General features: G+C 44.0%; 2 protein-coding genes across 5 annotated transcripts in view; one reads left to right on the forward strand and one right to left on the reverse strand.

Moving 5' to 3' along the window:
• daw1 (dynein assembly factor with WDR repeat domains 1) overlaps positions 1–3,912 on the forward strand; it is a 35,430-nt gene extending 31,518 nt beyond the window's left edge. The window contains exons 12-13 of the mRNA XM_037539801.1: positions 2,363–2,525; positions 3,199–3,912. Coding sequence (XP_037395698.1) covers positions 2,363–2,525; positions 3,199–3,233 — 198 coding nt within the window. The 3' untranslated portion in view covers positions 3,234–3,912. The remainder of the gene's footprint in view (positions 1–2,362; positions 2,526–3,198) is intronic.
• Positions 3,913–10,436: 6,524 nt separating this feature from the next.
• Positions 10,437–17,349, reverse strand: part of LOC108443033 (SPHK1 interactor, AKAP domain containing) — a 104,783-nt gene continuing 97,870 nt past the window's right edge. For all 4 annotated transcript variants that reach the window (XM_017723415.2, XM_037539959.1, XM_037539960.1 and 1 more), the window contains one exon: positions 10,437–16,079. In XM_017723415.2, the coding sequence (XP_017578904.1) occupies positions 15,924–16,079 (156 nt within the window). In that variant the 3' untranslated portion in view covers positions 10,437–15,923. The remainder of the gene's footprint in view (positions 16,080–17,349) is intronic.

Below are 17,349 nucleotides of genomic sequence, written 5' to 3' on the forward strand. Positions count from 1 at the left end.
TCTCTCTCTCTCTCTCTCCCTCTATCCCCCCCACTCTCTCTCTGTCTCCCTCTCCCTCCCCCCACTCTCCCCGTCTCTCTCTCTCCCTCTCTCTCTTTCTCTGTCTCTCTCTCCCTCTCTCCATTTTTCCCTCTCTCCCCTCCCCCTCTTTCTCCCCCCTCTCTCTCTCTCCTTCTCTCTCGCCCTCTCTCTCTCCCTCTCTCCCTCTCTCCCCATTTCTCCCTCTCTCTCCCCCTTTCTCCCCCTCTCTCTCCCTCTCTCTCCCTCTCCCTCTCTCCCTTTCTCCCTCTCTTCCCCCCACCCCCTCACTCTCTCTCTGTCTCTCCCTCTCTCTCCCTCTCTGTGTCTCTCTTTCTCTCTGTCTCCCTCTCCCTTTCTCCCTCTCTCTCCCTCTCCCCCCTCTCTCCCCCTCTCCCTCTCTCCTTCTCTCTTCCCCACTCTTTCTCTCCCTCTGTCCTTCTCCCCCCCTCTCTTTCTCTCTGTCTCCCTTTCTCCCCCTCTCTCTCCCCCCTTCTCCCTCTCCTTCTCTTTCCCCATCCCTCTCTCCCCCCTCTCTCTCACCTCTCCCCCCCTCTCTCTCCCTTTCTCCCTCTCTCTCTCCTTCTCTCTCCCCCGCTCTTTCTCTCTCCCCCCTCTCTCTCCCCCCTTCCTCTCTCCTTCTCTGTCCCCCTCTCTCCCTCCCTCCCTCTCTCCCTCTTTCTCTGTCTCCCTCTCCCTTTCTCTCTCCCTCTGTCCTTCTCCCCCCTCTCTCCCCCTCTCTTTCTCTCTGTCTCCCTTTCTTCCCCTCTCTCCCCCCTTCTCCCTCTCCTTCTCTTTCCCCATCCCTCTCTCCCCCCTCTCTCCCCCCTTCTCCCTCTCCTTCTCTTTCCCCATCCCTCTCTCCCCCCTCTCTCTCACCTCTCCCCCCCTCTCTCTCCCTTTCTCCCTCTCTCTCTCCTTCTCTCTCCCCCGCTCTTTCTCTCTCCCCCCTCTCTCTCCCCCCTTCCTCTCTCCTTCTCTGTCCCCCTCTCTCCCTCCCTCCCTCTCTCCCTCTTTCTCTGTCTCCCTCTCCCTTTCTCTCTCCCTCTGTCCTTCTCCCCCCTCTCTCCCCCTCTCTTTCTCTCTGTCTCCCTTTCTTCCCCTCTCTCCCCCCTTCTCCCTCTCCTTCTCTTTCCCCATCCCTCTCTCCCCCCTCTCTCTCACCCCCCCTCCCTTTCTCCCTCTCTCTCTCCTTCTCTCTCCCTCGCTCTCTTTCTCTCTCCCCCCTTCCTCTCTCCCTCTTTCTCTGTCTCCCTCTCCCTTTCTCTCTCCCTCTGTCCTTCTCCCCCCTCTCTCCCCTTCTCTTTCTCTCTGTCTCCCTTTCTTCCCCTCTCTCTCCCCCCTTCTCCCTCTCCTTCTCTTTCCCCATCCCTCTCTCCCTCTGTCTCCCTTTCTTCCCCTCTCTCCCCCCTTCTCCCTCTCCTTCTCTTTCCCCATCCCTCTCTCCCCCCTCTCTCTCACCCCCCCTCCCTTTCTCCCTCTCTCTCTCCTTCTCTCTCCCCCGCTCTCTTTCTCTCTCCCCCCTTCCTCTCTCCCTCTTTCTCTGTCTCCCTCTCCCTTTCTCTCTCCCTCTGTCCTTCTCCCCCCTCTCTCCCCTTCTCTTTCTCTCTGTCTCCCTTTCTTCCCCTCTCTCTCCCCCCTTCTCCCTCTCCTTCTCTTTCCCCATCCCTCTCTCCCCCCTCTCTCACACCTCTCCCCCCCCTCTCCCTTTCTCCCTCTCTCTCTCCTTCTCTCTCCCCCGCTCTTTCTCTCTCCCCCCTCTCTCTCCCCCCCCTTCCTCTCTCCTTCTCTGTCCCCCTCTCTCCCTCCCTCCCTCTTTCTCTGTCTCCCTCTCCCTTTCTCTCTCCCTCTGTCCTTCTCCCCCCTCTCTCCCCTTCTCTTTCTCTCTGTCTCCCTTTCTTCCCCTCTCTCTCCCCCCTTCTCCCTCTCCTTCTCTTTCCCCATCCCTCTCTCCCCCCTCTCTCACACCTCTCCCCCCCCTCTCCCTTTCTCCCTCTCTCTCTCCTTCTCTCTCCCCCGCTCTTTCTCTCTCCCCCCTCTCTCTCCCCCCTTCCTCTCTCCTTCTCTGTCCCCCTCTCTCCCTCCCTCCCTCTCTCCTTCTCTGTCCCCCTCTCTCCCTCCCTCCCTCTCTCCCTCTTTCTCTGTCTCCCTCTCCCTCTCTCCCCCCTCTCTCTCACCCCTCTCTCTCTCTCCCTCCTTCTCTCTCCCCCTCTCTCTCTCACCTCCCTCTCCCTCTCTCCCTTTCTCCCTCCCTCTCTCCCTCTCCCCCTCTCTCCCTCCCTCTCTCCCTCTCCCCCTCTCCCTCTCTCTCCCTGTCCCCCCACCCCCCCTCCATCTCTGTCAGGTGTGTTTTAACCCCCAGGGGACGTGTGTGTTGACAGCCAGTGCGGATAAAACGGCGCGTGTGTGGAGTGTGAGCTCCGGATCTTGCCTGCAGGTGCTGGAAGGTCACACGGATGAGATCTTCTCCTGCGCCTTCAACTATGAAGGAGACACCATCATCACAGGCAATTATGACGATTACCCTCTTCAAATTCCATGTTATTGATTCTCTGAGTGTAAATAAGTTACACATTTTCTGTAGAGACACACCCTGCGCATTTTAATACGCCATTACGGTTTATTTATTGAATTTAACACACTGAGGGGGGGAAATGTGGCGTGTGAAGAAGTTTATGGCACTTTTGCAGGAAACCACCATATTTAACTGTGTCCCTGTAGAGGGCCAATCAGTCCTTCGGTAAATTGTGTGATGGTATTAACAAGTCTCTGTGGCAGCTGTGAAGGTTTACTTTTTATTGTTTTTATGTTTATGTTTATATATATATATATATATAGACACACACATATAATGTTTAAATACCACAGAACCAAAAAGAAAGGTCCTTTTATGGAGTCAGAACGGTTTTGTTTGTTGTGCTCTGATGTTCTCCGGGTTTAAAACAGGACTATTTTGAGAAGCACACACGCACATACATACACACACACACACACACACACACACACACACATTTAGACACACACACACTCTCACACTCCTGCACAGATTCTCACACACGCACACACACACACACACATACACACTCTCACACTCACACACGCACACACACACGCACACACTCACGCACACACAACCACACACACTAATTTGCATTATTCTTCTGGTTCTTCTCTCTGCAGGCAGTAAGGACAACACCTGCAGGATCTGGCGCTGAAGGAACGTATGTTTCTGCTGGAACCTGCAGGATTTTGAGGAACATCTCAGTGTTAAACACGGCCTGATCCCTGTGCTCAAGATGTGTGGAGCACAAATGTGTCCTGATTCAGTCTCTCCTGCTTTTACGGTACACACTTCAAAACGACGGTTCTTCAAAAGGGAACGGTTCTGTTTCAATCATCTAATCAACCTTTATTTAAACTCCGTGTACAATGACCCTCATTTACAGTGTAGCCAAACCAAAACAGAAAACAGCATTGCAACTGCAAAAGAGGAAATCTTAAATATAGTCAAAAGATATTTCTCTTGTTGAGATGTTGCTGTTGTAGCTTAGTTTAAGATTATTTACCTCGTTTGTAGATATTATTTACGTGTTTTAAGTGATTTTAGTAAGTAAAATTATCTCAGTATGCTTTGCTTGTTGTGCTTGAAATCAACAAATTCTTTTTTTTTTTTATTATTTTCTTTTAAGAGCAAGACCAAAAGCAAACATGTCACAGCATTAATTACAAGAAAATAGAGAACAGCACTGTCTATGCTCAAAATTTTTCCCCATTTTCTCCCCCAAACATTTTGGTCCACCCCCAATCATACCAACCCACAGAGGAGCAAAACAGAATAACATAATGAGTTGAGTCTGTAAAAAATAAATAAATAAATAAATAAATAAAAATAATAAAAATAATAAATAACAAATAATAATATATAATAAAAATAATAATAATTAAAAAAAAAAAAAAAAAAAAAAACACAATTGTGAATGAATCTGAATTATAGTGGTCCTTCAAGTTCAGTCAGCCGGCAATGTTGAAAGCGAATCAACATAGGAAAGAAAAGAGTTCCATTTGGTGTAAAATGAGGCGGTGTTACCTTTCAGGGTACATGACATCTTCTCCACTTTGAGAAACTGCAGTACATCTTGAAGCCAAAAAGCAACAGAAGGAGGTTTTGAAGATTTCCATAGAAAAAGAATACGACGTCTAGCCAGTAAGGAGGTGAAGGCCAAAACCTGTGCTTGCCCTCGAGTAAGTGAGGGTAATTGAAGAGAAAAGCCAAATATTGCCACCATAGGACAGATATCTATTTCCACCTCCAAAACCTTGGACATGATATCAAAATAACAGTTCCAAAACCTCTGCAAGACTGGGCAATAAAAAAACATGTGACTCAGATTACAAGGAGAAATTGAACACCTATCACATTGATCACTGACTAAGTTGGGATAAAATTTAGATAATTGAAATTTTGAACGGTGCATTCTATGCAAAACCTTAAACTGAATAAATTGGAATCTTGCGCAGGGTGAACAAGACTGCACCACATTAATCGCTCTAACCCACCATTGATCGGAAAGAGAAATGCCCAACTCCTTTTCCCAAGCACATTTAATTTTACACACATCAGGTACATCTAAATTTAGAAGAATCAAATACACTCTAGATATAAGCGATTTATTGGAAGGATCTAAAGATAATAAATCATCCCAAGGCTGCCTTATAGGGCAGCCAGGGAAGAGAGCTAAGGCACAGTGTCTGATCTGGAAATACCGAAACAGATGTGAAGAGGGCAGGTTATGCTCAGAAGCCAGTTGGGCAAAAGTGCAAAAGGTCCCATCTTTAAAAAGGTCACCAAAAGATGTTATACCCCTCTTGTGCCAAGTAAGAAAGGCAGTGTCAGAAAGAGATGGGGAAAATAAATGATTATTCAAAATAGGCATTAGCAAAGAAGGTGTTAAGAATTTAAAATGGCGTCTAAACTGACACCAAATACGAAGAGTGGAAATCACCACTGGGTTTTTGGAAAAGTTTTTAATCTTAAGTGGTAAGGGAGAGGTGAGTGAGCAAGTGGAGAAGATGAGACACAAGTTTGAGTCTCCAATCTGCACCACAACAACTCTGGAGAGTGAAGCCAATTAAGTATTTTATGAACATGTGCTGACCATTAGTAGAATGAGAAGTTGGGAAGGGAGAGGCCTCCATCAGATCTGAATCTCTGTAAAATTAATTTACTCACTCTGGGAAGCTTGCCACTCCAAATAAAAGAGATAATAAGCTGATCCAAATCTTTAAAAAACTTTTTAGGTAAATATAAAGGAATAGACAAACAAAAAAAGAAATCTAGGCAAGACATTCATCTTTACAGCATTAATTCTGCCCAACAAGGACAAGGGAAGGGATTTCCACCTCTGCAAGTCCAATTTAAGTTTATTCAATAAAGAAGTGAAATTATTGCGAAAAAGAGATGGTAGGGTGCGAGAAACATGTATCCCCAGATATTTAAAACCAGTTGGAGCCAATTTAAATGGTATAGTGGAGTAGTTAAATGTCAGGGCCAATGCATTGACTGGATAACACTCACTCTTCTGCAAATTTACTTTATATCCTGAAATTAGGCCAAATGTGTTTAGCAGAGACAGAATTGATGGGAGAGATGAGGCAGGATCAGTCACATATAATAACAGATCGTCAGCGTACAACGATAGTTTCAGCTCGACACCAGCACGTACAATACCCCGAAAAAGTGGAAGGGATTTCAAAGCAATAGACAAGGGCTCAATAGCTAAAGCAAACAATAAAGGTGACAATGGGCACCCCTGTCTTGTCCCACGCTTCAACGAAAAATACTCCGAGCGGACACCATTTGTATGCACATTAGCTTGGGGAGCAGTGTATAAAAGTCTAATCCAGGAAATAAATTTATCTCCGAATCCAAATTTATGCAGCACTAAAAATAAAAAATTCCACTCGACTCTGTCGAACGCTTTTTCTGCATCTAAAGAAATAACTAATTCAGGAAAAGAACAAGAATGTTCCATAAATATAGCATTCAAAAGCGTCCGAACGTTGAAAAAAAGCTGTCGCCCCCTAATAAATCCATTTTGATCATGTGAAACAACCCCGGGCAGAACACGCTCCAGTCTCAATGCCAGAGCCTTGGCCAAAATCTTTACATCTACATTCAAAAGAGAAATAGGTCTATATGATGCACAGAAATCCAGGTCCCTGTCCTTCTTAAGAAGAAGTGAGATAGAAGCTTGAGTCATCGTATGTGGCAAAGTTCCAGAGGATAAAGACTCCTCAAAAACCGCTAAAAGAACAGGAGCCAATTTGTCAATAAACTTTTTAAAAAATTCAATAGGGAACCCATCTGGACCAGGAGCCTTATTTGTCTGCATAGCTTTAATAGAAATCCCAATTTCTTCTAGGCTCAGAGGTGAATCAAGAGATTCTGCATCTGGTAGATCTATGATGGGAAACTCTAAGCCATCCAAGAAGGCAGACACCTCATCATCAGACGCAGCTTCCGATTGATAAAGTTCCGAATAAAAGGAATTAAAAACTGCATTAATGGACAGTGGATCCGAACACAGCTCACCCTCCGGACCATTTATTTGAAAAATCGATCGAGAAGCTGCACGTCTTTTTAACTGATGGGCCAATAACCTAGAGGCTTTGTCACCATATTCATAGTAACTGCTGCGCGCTTGTAAGTGAAGGCGCTCTGCACCGGAAGTAGTAAGAAGATCAAATTTAGTTTGAAGATCCAATCGACGCTTCTGCAAAGCGAAAGTTGGGTTGAGTGCATTGAGTCTATCAAGCTCAGCAATTTCAGTCATCAGATCCTGCACTTCCTGTTTCTGCATCTTGTTGGAATAGACAGCGTAGGAAATAATCTGCCCTCGTAAATAAGCTTTAAGGGATTCCCACAAAAGAGAAGCTGATGTAGAATAATTTTTGTTATTGATAATAAAATCGTCTATAGAAAAATTGATAAATGAATTGAAGGCAGGATCCGACAACAGCAGCGAATTAAATCTCCAGGGTGGTGGGACAGAAGGACGGTTAGATAACTTCACATTGACAGTTAAGGGGGCATGGTCAGACAACACAATAGGATGGTAATTAGATGAAATGACCCTTGAAGAGAGAAAGCTATCAAAAAAAAAAAATCAATCTGAGAATATGTTTTATGTGGATGAGAATAGAAAGAAAATGTTTTAGCACTAGGATTATGAGCTCTCCAAGGATCAAGAATAGCATTGTCAGTTAAGAAATCAAAAAGCACTTGAGACATAGCAGAGCGGGTTATCATGGGAGGGGCTGAATGATCTAAAACTGGATCCATAACACAATTGAAATCTCCACCAAGTATCAAAAAATGAGTATTCAGAGATGGTATCGAGCTGAGTAATCCCGTCATAAAGTTTGGATTGTCGAAATTGGGGGCATAAACATTCACAAGCAACACAGGGGTATTAAATAGATGACCTTGCACAATCAGATACCTGCCATTCACATCTGCAACAACATTCCCAGGAACAAACTGAATTCCCTTTTTGATCAAAATTGCAACTCCTCTGGTTCTAGAATTGAATTTAGAGTGAAAAAACTCACCAACCCAAGAGAATTTCAATCTAAGGTGATCCTCATTCTTAAGGTGTGTCTCCTGTAGAAATACTACATCAGCAGTTAAATGTTTCAAGTGATTAGATATCTTCAACCGTTTAAGTGGATTATTTAAGCCTCTAACATTCCAAGTCAGGAATCTTAAAGGGAACTCACCTAACACTGTCTTAAAATTAGGACCAGTCATTTATCATACAATAAATGTGAACCATTGTACAGGCCAATTGAGAGGAAAAAAAAAAAAAAAAAAAAAAAAAAACGACATCAACCCACCCATCCAAAACATGACTCCCACCCCCCACCCTACTTCCAAACAGACTCCAACGGGAGTCAATCCCAAATGAACAACACTTCCGAAAGAACAGCTCAGTGCAAGTACAGACTTTTAGTAAACCCCACAGAACAAGCAAATTTACAACATATTACAAACAGTGTCTCATGGTGCACCCCATTCAATCAATTATTCTTCTCAAACATTTCCATTAATTTCCGTTGCAATTATATTTATCACTTTTATGTACCTGTTTATGTTTATCTCTCCTCTCCCTTCCCCACTCCATCCACATATTTATTCACTTTCAAAAAGCAAGGCATGGAGAGGATGTATGCAAAAGGCAGGATGAGAGAAACAGTCAGTCACCCAGGCATTGTAGAAATGAAGCGCTCAGCTTCAGTAGGAGAAGTGAACTCCCGCGTTTCGCCCTTGTATGTAATACGAAGTCGAGCTGGGTAAAACATACCGTACTTGACCCCGTCCATTGAACGAAGTTTACTTCTGATTGTGTTGAAGGATGCTCTCGCCTTGGCCACTTTGGAGGTGAGGTCAGGGTAGATGGAGAGATTCATATCAGAAAAAGTGATTCGCGGACGATTCCTTGCCTCTCTGAGAATCCGAGCACAGTCCTCAAAATAGTGTAACCTCACTATTATTGGACGAGGAGGCCCATCGGGTTTTGGCCGAGGCGCCAAAGAACGGTGAGCTCTGTCCACAAGTGGGCTTTTTTCCAAAGAGAGGGCTTCCCTCAAAAGCTCCGACACATTGGAGTTGGACAAAGTGAATCGTGAATCACCCTCCGGCACGCCGATAATCCTGATGTTCTGACGACGCGAACGAGCCTCCAGGTCCTCGCATTTAGCATCGACTCTGACGAGCTCACTGGAAAGGGACTCAACTCTCGCCCTGAGTCCCACAACCTCATCCGAGAGTGCCGACAGGGAGGTTTCAACTTCAGAAACGGTGCGCACGACTGACCCGAGCTCCGCTCTCAGCGACGCGTTGTCTCGGAGAAGCTCAGATTTCATCTCCTGAAGCTCCGTCTGAAGTTTGGAATGATAATCCCTGGAGATAGAGTGGAACTCTGCTGTAAGTGCACGCGTGAGCTCCGAGGTCACCGCTTGTATGATGTCCGATTTTAGAGCTGCGAGCTCTTTGGCGAGGCCGGGGGAAGCGGGCTTCTCTCTCGGTGGGGACGCGGCACCCGAGGCCGAGGAGGCCGCAGTAAGCGCGGGGCCGATGAGAGGTTGAGAGGAAGCCAAACTTTTACTCGCTTTAGGCGGCATTGCGACGAAAACAGACACAGCAAAACGGGTGAGTAGACTAAAACCAAGGCTCAGTCGCGAAAAAAAAGGAAATTAACAGTGCACCATAAGTAATAAACAACCTTGCTCTTTGGAGTTCACGTTTTCCACAACCTACGCCATACTGCCCGAAACCGGAAGTCGAAATCAACAAATTCAACAAAATCATGCCAGTATAGTGAGATAATTTTACTTATTAAAATTATTCAAAACAAGTGAAAAGTGTCCAGAATTAAGCGAGATAATTTATACGTGCACAACCATCTCAAAATGGGAAATATTAGCTAGATTTAAGATAATTTCATTTGACAAGATGCCATTTATTTGCGATGAGGGATTAAAATTGTGGTTTAGTAAAAACAAATCAAATGGTAAAAAAGTAATAATAACTATAATATTCAATTTAGTAAATTTAAAAAGTTTAAAAAGTACCCAAAACATTAAAGTGATAACACTACTGTTGTTCTACCATCACCGACAGAACCCAGAGTTCCATATAAAACCGTCTGCATGCTTAAGTGGTTCTCCGCATGGTGAAATTGTTCTTTATCTTTTGATGGAAAATGTGTAGTACATGGTTCTATGTAGAATATTTTTGAAAATGGTTCTAACACCAAATAGGGTTCTGCTATAGTTACAAGCTTGATGTTGTAACAATAGCCCAACCAGATACAGCACATTCTCCATCAAGCTGAAGAACTACTTCAACATGCAGATGGTTCTATATGGAACCTATGGTTCTAAATGGAACCATTCCCCTTACTGAAAACCCTTGAAGAACCTTCTTCTTAAGAGTCTAGATCAGCATCTGCTGTCTGCTTCCATCTCGGCTGCATCTACAAGATTCTATCAAGCTTCTGATAGTCCAACCAAAAAACAGATTTCCATCATTAGACATTTGTAGGCGGAGCCTGGAAAGATTGGGTTGGAACTGATTCAGTATATCGTCGCCATCTTAAAAAAAAATCTAACTCTCCATTTCAGTTTTTATTTTCCTGCTTCTGTAAAGTTTGTCAGGCTGCCTTGGATCAATAGAAATACTCCAAAGAATCTCTTTACATTAACTTACATTCAAATTTCTGAACGTTTTCCATGTCTCCTATAAAGTGGCTACTTAGGAGATGCGTGGAGATGCTTTTCTTTGGACAGTGATGATATGGATTATGAAATACGTCCATCTATTCCTCAAATAAACAATGATCCACAACAGACTCACCTGACGTAAATTTTTTATTGGTTTTTGTAAAGATAAATACATTCAGTTATACAGTCACAGATTGTTAGACGGTTGTGCTTTCAATGCTGATATTAAAACACTTACTATTATTATGTGACTAAGCAGAGGAAACCTTTACACATCAGAATTCACATGAACAGATATACATGACGAAAACTGCACTTCATACCGTAACATACACTGACCGACTGCTACCTGTAATGTCGCAGGTTCACTGTGGATCTCTCTGCTAGTGCTAAGACCAGAGAAAAGGGGCTTCTGCTCGCAGCCCCAGTGGTGCCATAGCTCAAAATCTAGACTATGTACATCTAACCAAAATAAAGCCTTTTAAATCGTCTTTATTTTCACACAGAAGCTTTAAACACAGGATTCAGTTTCAAAGGTACAATAGAAACAAGTGGACGTGTCTGCAAAAGTAAACGTTAGCTAAATACTTCTCTCTGTGCTGAGTGGATCGGGCGTGTCAGAAATGTTATAAACATGTATCGGTAATAAGCCATCATATCCAGCGATAACCTCGTCTTCATGTACAGCAGCTGTCAGACCTGTTTCTGTTAATAAAAACTGACCCGCTGCATCTGAAATGTTTTATATGCTATAGAAATCTTCAGGCTACAAAATATCAAGGCTAAATGGCTGTAAATGTCCCTCCCCGTTGGAGCAACCGATTGGTTGTCTGGGTTTGTATGCAGGTTTGCTTGGCCATGCATATTAACCGCTGGAACACGCGGCTTATTAAAGGGAAAAAGTCCTCTAGTCACGTTTCAACTGAGGTGTGAGCTCAGACAGGATATGAGTGTATGCGTCTGGTACAGGTGTCTACTGGAATCTATATAGGTGTATACAGGTGTATACAGGAGTGGACAGGTGTACACATGTGCGGGTGTATACAGTTGTATAGAGGCAGTGTGCAGGTGTAAACAGGCATGTAAAGTTGTAGGCAGGTGTATACAGATGTAAAGAGGCGTGTACAGGTGTACACAGCAGTGTACATGTGTATATAGCAATGTACAGATGCATACAGGCATATACAGGTGCATACACTTGTATAGAGACATATACAGGCGTATAAAGGTGTACACAGTTGTACAGAGGCATATACAGGTGTATACAGATGTACAGAGGTGTGTACAGGTGTATACAGGCATATACAGCAGTGTACAAGGGTATACAGGCATATAAAGGTGTATACAGATGTACAGAGGCGTGTACAGGTGTACACAGCAGTGTACAGGTGTATACAGGCATATACAGGTGTATACAGATGTACAGAGGCGTGTACAGGTGTACACAGCAATGTATAGGTTTACGACATGGTGTGAAAAACTCGACGCCTCTGGGTTTAAATGATTGTTTCAGGCTTTATAGACGACTCACAGCAGCAGCGCTGCTCACCTGTTTATATCCTCCTCACTCAGTAAAGACACTTCATTCAGTTCTAACACACAGTGCTGCTTTAAAATACGCTATTTTACAGTAACATTCAATTCAAAAGTTTCCATTTCTGCCAGAGGGGGCAACAAATCTAAGGCCTTTTCACAACAAGTGAGTTTTACAGACAAAAAGATCAAGTTGCCGCTTCAAGCAGAAGTTTCATCACATTAAAAATCGCACCTCAAACTTTCATCTGTAAAAAGTGACTCTCTATGAAAAGACCAAAAACATTAAACTAAAATTAAGAGGAAAAAAACAGTAGCCGTGCATTCATAGCGCAACAAACTGCTGTATGTGTTTATGAAGTAAAACCAGGACTGGAGCTGCAAATCATGGATTGGAGCTCAAAACGCATATTCATTTAAATGGAAAGAAAAAAATCCACAAACTCTACTAATCAGTTACATGGCTGTTGATCATTATTGATAAACTGATTAGTAATTCTGTCTACAAAAAAAAGTCACGATATTTATTTCTAAAAACAATTCAAATGATCTGAATAAGCCAGTAGCCCTAGATAAAATGACTTTAAATAAAGTAGAAATAGGGCAAATATTCTAAATAGTATTTCTACAGCAGTCTCAAAATGGGAAATATTTTTTATATATCGACTAGATTTGACATGATTTCACTTGTTAAGAGTGCAACTGTAGAAATAACCATTATAGCTGCAGTCATGATATCTAAAGCTGTGATAACAGGGACCTGGGAAGTGGAGGTGCTGGGAGTTGGTTTGCTGCAACTGCTAAAAATAATAATAAAAATTATCTGAACTTTAAGCCAATTAGATTGACCTGTATCTCCTTTTTTTAAATTAGACATTTTATATTTTATTCATGTACTGTAAGACTTACATATTTTGGCCAATTTGGCTCAATGTTGAATGTACATTTTAAGATCAAATCTGAATCTTTTGGACAAATTATATCACATGGAGACATTTTCCAAGAACCTTTCATGTCTTGGAGTGAATAATAATTGAATTAAAAAAACTGTCAAAAAACGAACACTAAGGTAAGACTATAGCCTCACGTATTTTGGTCAGTTGGGCTCAATGTTGATTGTACATTTTATGTTGAAATTTTTATTTTTTGGACAAAATATATTATGTGGAGGCATTTTCCAATAAGTTCTGATGCCTTGGAGTGAATATTAAGTGAAATAATGAATGGTCAAAAAACGCACACAAAGGTACAGTATTTTAATAAAATGAGCGGTCAGTTCAACTCGATGATCTACTAACTGATTCTGTGGCTTTTCTTGAGATGACTCAGCTTGAGTTCACACAACTCAAACTCCTTAGAGTCAAAAAATCTCCCAGCCACTGTTTCTAGGTCTGCATCTCATTTAGATAAACTAAACTGAGTTTGCTTATTTTAGTCAGTTTCTCTACTAGCTGGCACTCTTTCTATCACACAGTACCATCTGGCATATTCTCCTCTTGGGTTTCATAATATATCCAACTGTGGCATTGCTGGGATTCAAGCTCACAACCCTCTGGTGTTGGAATGAATTATTAGAAAGTTGCACCACCATCATTTAACTAAGAAGTCGAAGAGAAGTGCTTCTCTTGCCCCTGCTGGCCCCTTTGAGGGCATGTCACTAAAAAAACGTGGGTTGAGAGGGAGACTGTGTGCAGAACTGTAGGACAATTCTGAGCCCAAAAGCGCTAATACTGTCAATATCAACCGTTCCATCTCCTGCTGGTGTGGGTTTGAGTGTGTGACTTTGGGCTCAGTTACTGCGGCACACATCAACAATCTGATTGGTTGTCACTCAACTCATATGCATAACGTTTGTCCAGAAGGAAAGAGCAGATAAATCGCTGTGAACATCAGCGATGTTATGATGGTGTAATGTTGTCTCTTGCCACATTATGACTCTCTGTTTGATGTAGATTATGATGTCACAGTCCACGGTGATGATCTGGGTCTAGTGGGTTTGTTGGAATTAAACCAAGCAGGCAAGCAGATCCAGGGTCAGGATCAGGGTCAGGGTCTGTGTGTTCTGAAGGGTGTGGTCAGTGTGGAGCTGTGACACATACAGTGGTCAGTAATGAAGTGTATTAGGGTGTAGATGCAGGAGGCAGAGCCTCAGTGAGGAAGGAAGGAATAAACATGTGAACAGCCTGGACGGTTTGGCTCTGTTCACGTCACAGTTTGGTGATCTACCTGCTGTGGCCGAGCGTTCGGACGGCCCTCGCTGACCTGTAAATACCTAGCTTTACAAGTTTAACACTCACAGGTCTGAAAATTGTATACAGTAGTGATAAACTTGGACACAGCCTCACAGCAAGGAGCTGGGTTTGAATCTCTGGCTGGGCGACCAGGGTCATCTCTGAGTTGGCATGCTTCCTCCTAGCATCTTGGAGATTCTATAGTGCCCCCTAGATGTGTGTGTGTGAGTGTATATGTTTGCCTGTTGGTCTGTCTGTCTGTGCATCTGCCCTGTGTTGGACTAGCGAGCTGCCTGGGGTATTCCTGCCTTCCGCCCAGTGACTGCTGGGATAGGCTCTGGGGTAAAATATCCCACAGCTTTTTGTGTATTCCTGTGGTCTTCACAAGAAGACGTCACACATCCTAAAATTCCAGAACGTTAACATGTTAATCGTGGGACACGCTCCCGACACATCACCGTGTGCCGACTCTGAGCACTGGTCAGTTTCTCAGCGCATTAACGACTTTAAATTGCAGCCATACTGAGACCACAGAAAGCCACATGTGCTGTGAAATTGTTAGTAGCCTTTCCTTTTTCAGCTCAGCAACAGCCAGCTTGAGTAAACTGACAGTGAACCGATGCCAAGCTGGATGAGATACTGAACTTTCACTCAGTTTATATGACGAGAGTTTAAAAGCTTAAGAACTTGATCCTAATCCGTTTATCGACTCTGTGTCCGGTGGCCTGAAGTTTCTCCAAATTCACCCTGAAAGTTGTTTTTATACCATATAAGTAGCTGTTTAGTTTGTGATAAGTGAGCTGGACATAATTCACTCCTATATTGTTGTATTATTGTTATCTCCTCTTGGTCAGTGTAATACAGCAGATAAACAGCTCACAGTGAGAGACAGACAGGCTGGAGTACATCCTCCACACGGGGGTTAGTTTACCATACTGTTACAGCTCAGACCCTTAAAGTACACAATCAGAGAACTCTATCTACAATACACAGATACAGTCACTACAGGACCTTTTTAAACTGTATTACTGATGTGAACTGAATGTGTTTGTATTCTGGCCCTGATATTTGCAGATGTGTGTTAAAAAGCTTGTCTGGTTCAGTTGACGTATCTGTGCCCACCGTTACTGTCAGCCCTCACTGTGGTCATTTGTCACATGTGCACTTCACTTGGTTTGTTTTCATTCGTAGCAGAACTGTATAGACTGTACAAGCTACAACCTTCAGACCTGACGAGCTGAAGAGGGCCGTCTGAACACGCTCTGACGCACACACACACACACACACACACACACACACACACACACACACACACAGTGAACTAGTAATTAAACCTAGTCAATTACTAAATCTGATAATTAAACCAGGTAATTAATCAATTATTAAACCTGGTAATTAACAGATTTTTGATTATTAAACCTAGAAATTAATTAGTTATTAAACTGGGTAATTAATTTGTTATTAACCTGGAAATTAATCAGTTATTAAACCTGGTAATTAACTGATTGTTAGACCTGGTAATTAACTAATCATTGATTATTAATCCTGGAAATTAATCAGTTATTAAACCAGGTAATTAACTGACTATTAAACCTAATAATTAAGTACTTATTAAACCTGATAATTAACCAATTATTAAACCTGACACTCAACTGATTACTGTACATGGCAATTAACAGTTTATTAAACCTGGTAATTAGCTGATTATTACACCTGGTAATGAACTGATGAGTAAAATCAGGCGTTTGAGCAGGAAGATGACCCGAACTGCACTGAACTCCACACCTGAAGGGGTCAGCAGAGGTTTAGAGTCCTGCTGACCGGTTTGTCAGCGCAGAGTTTGAGTGATTGCGTGTTTTAGCGCTGCGTCTTCAGGAGCCAGTCAAACAGGCCGGGAGCTGCTCCGCTTGCGTCCTGCTTGTCCTGCTGAAGCTGACAGAACTGAACTACCAGACTGAATAAATCACCCACCCGCCACGCCTTCTGACCAGCCAGGTGGACCACTCTCTGAAACTGATCACAGACACGCACAGAGATTAGTGCAAATCCAGCACACTGTCAGAACATCCCTCCCCGGCCACTTTATCAGAAACCCCTCTGATGCAAAATGCTGTGTTCACAAATATGTCCATCCATCCATCCATCCATCCATCCATCATCTTCCGCTTCTCCAGGGTTCGGGTCACGGGGGCAGCATCCTGAGCAATGAAGCCCAGACCTCCCTTTCCCCAGCCACTTCCACTAGCTCCTTGGGAGGGATTCCGAGGCGCTCCCAGGCCAGCTGGGCGATATAGTCACGCCAGCGTGTCCTGGGTCTTCCCCGGGGTCTCCTCCCTGGTGGACTTGCCTGTGACACCTCCCAAGGGAGGCGTCCAGGAGGCATCCTAACAAGATGCCCGAACCACCTCAACTGGCTCCTCTCGACGTGAAGAAGCAGCGGCTCTACTCCGAGTCCCTCCCGGATGGCCAAACTTCTCACCCTATCTCTAAGGGAGAGTCCAGCCACCCTGCGGAGGAAACTCATTTCGGCCGCTTGTATTCGCGATCTCGTTCTTTCGGTCATTACCCAAAGCTCATGACCATAGGTGAGGGTGGGAACGTAGATCGACCGGTAAATCGAGAGCCTTGCCTTATTGCTCAGCTCTTTCTTTACCACAACAGACCGGTAAAGAGCCCGCTCCCTTGTACCATCACTCGTGAACAAGACCCCGAGATACTTGAACTCCTCCACTTGAGGCAAGAGCTCATCCCCGACCCAGAGAGGGCTCTCCACCCTTTCCCGCGTGAGAACCATGGCCTCGGATTTGGAGGTACTGATCCTCATCCCGGCCGCTTCACACTCGGCTGCAAACCGATCCAGTGAAAGCTGAAGCTCACGGCCTGATGTCCCCAATAGGACCACATCATCTGCAAACAGCAGCGATGTGACCCTGAGGTCACCAAACCGGACACCCTCCATCCCCTGACTGCGCCTAGAAATTCTATCCATAAAAATTATGAATAGAATCGGTGACAAAGGGCAGCCCTGACGGAGTCCAACTCTCACTGGGAAAAGGTCTGACTTACTGCCGGCCATGCGAACCAAACTCCTGCTTTGTTTGTACAGAGTCTGAATGGCTCGTAGCAAAGAGCCATGTACCCCGTACTCCCGAAGCACCTCCCACAGAATACCCCGGGGAACACAGTCGAATGCCTTCTCCAAATCCACAAAGCACATGTGGACTGGTTGGTCAAACTCCCATGAACCCTCCAGAATCCTGGAGAGGGTAAAGAGTTGGTCCAG

The sequence above is a fragment of the Pygocentrus nattereri genome, chromosome 7, assembly GCF_015220715.1.
Source record: "Pygocentrus nattereri isolate fPygNat1 chromosome 7, fPygNat1.pri, whole genome shotgun sequence".
NCBI lineage: Eukaryota > Metazoa > Chordata > Actinopteri > Characiformes > Serrasalmidae > Pygocentrus > Pygocentrus nattereri.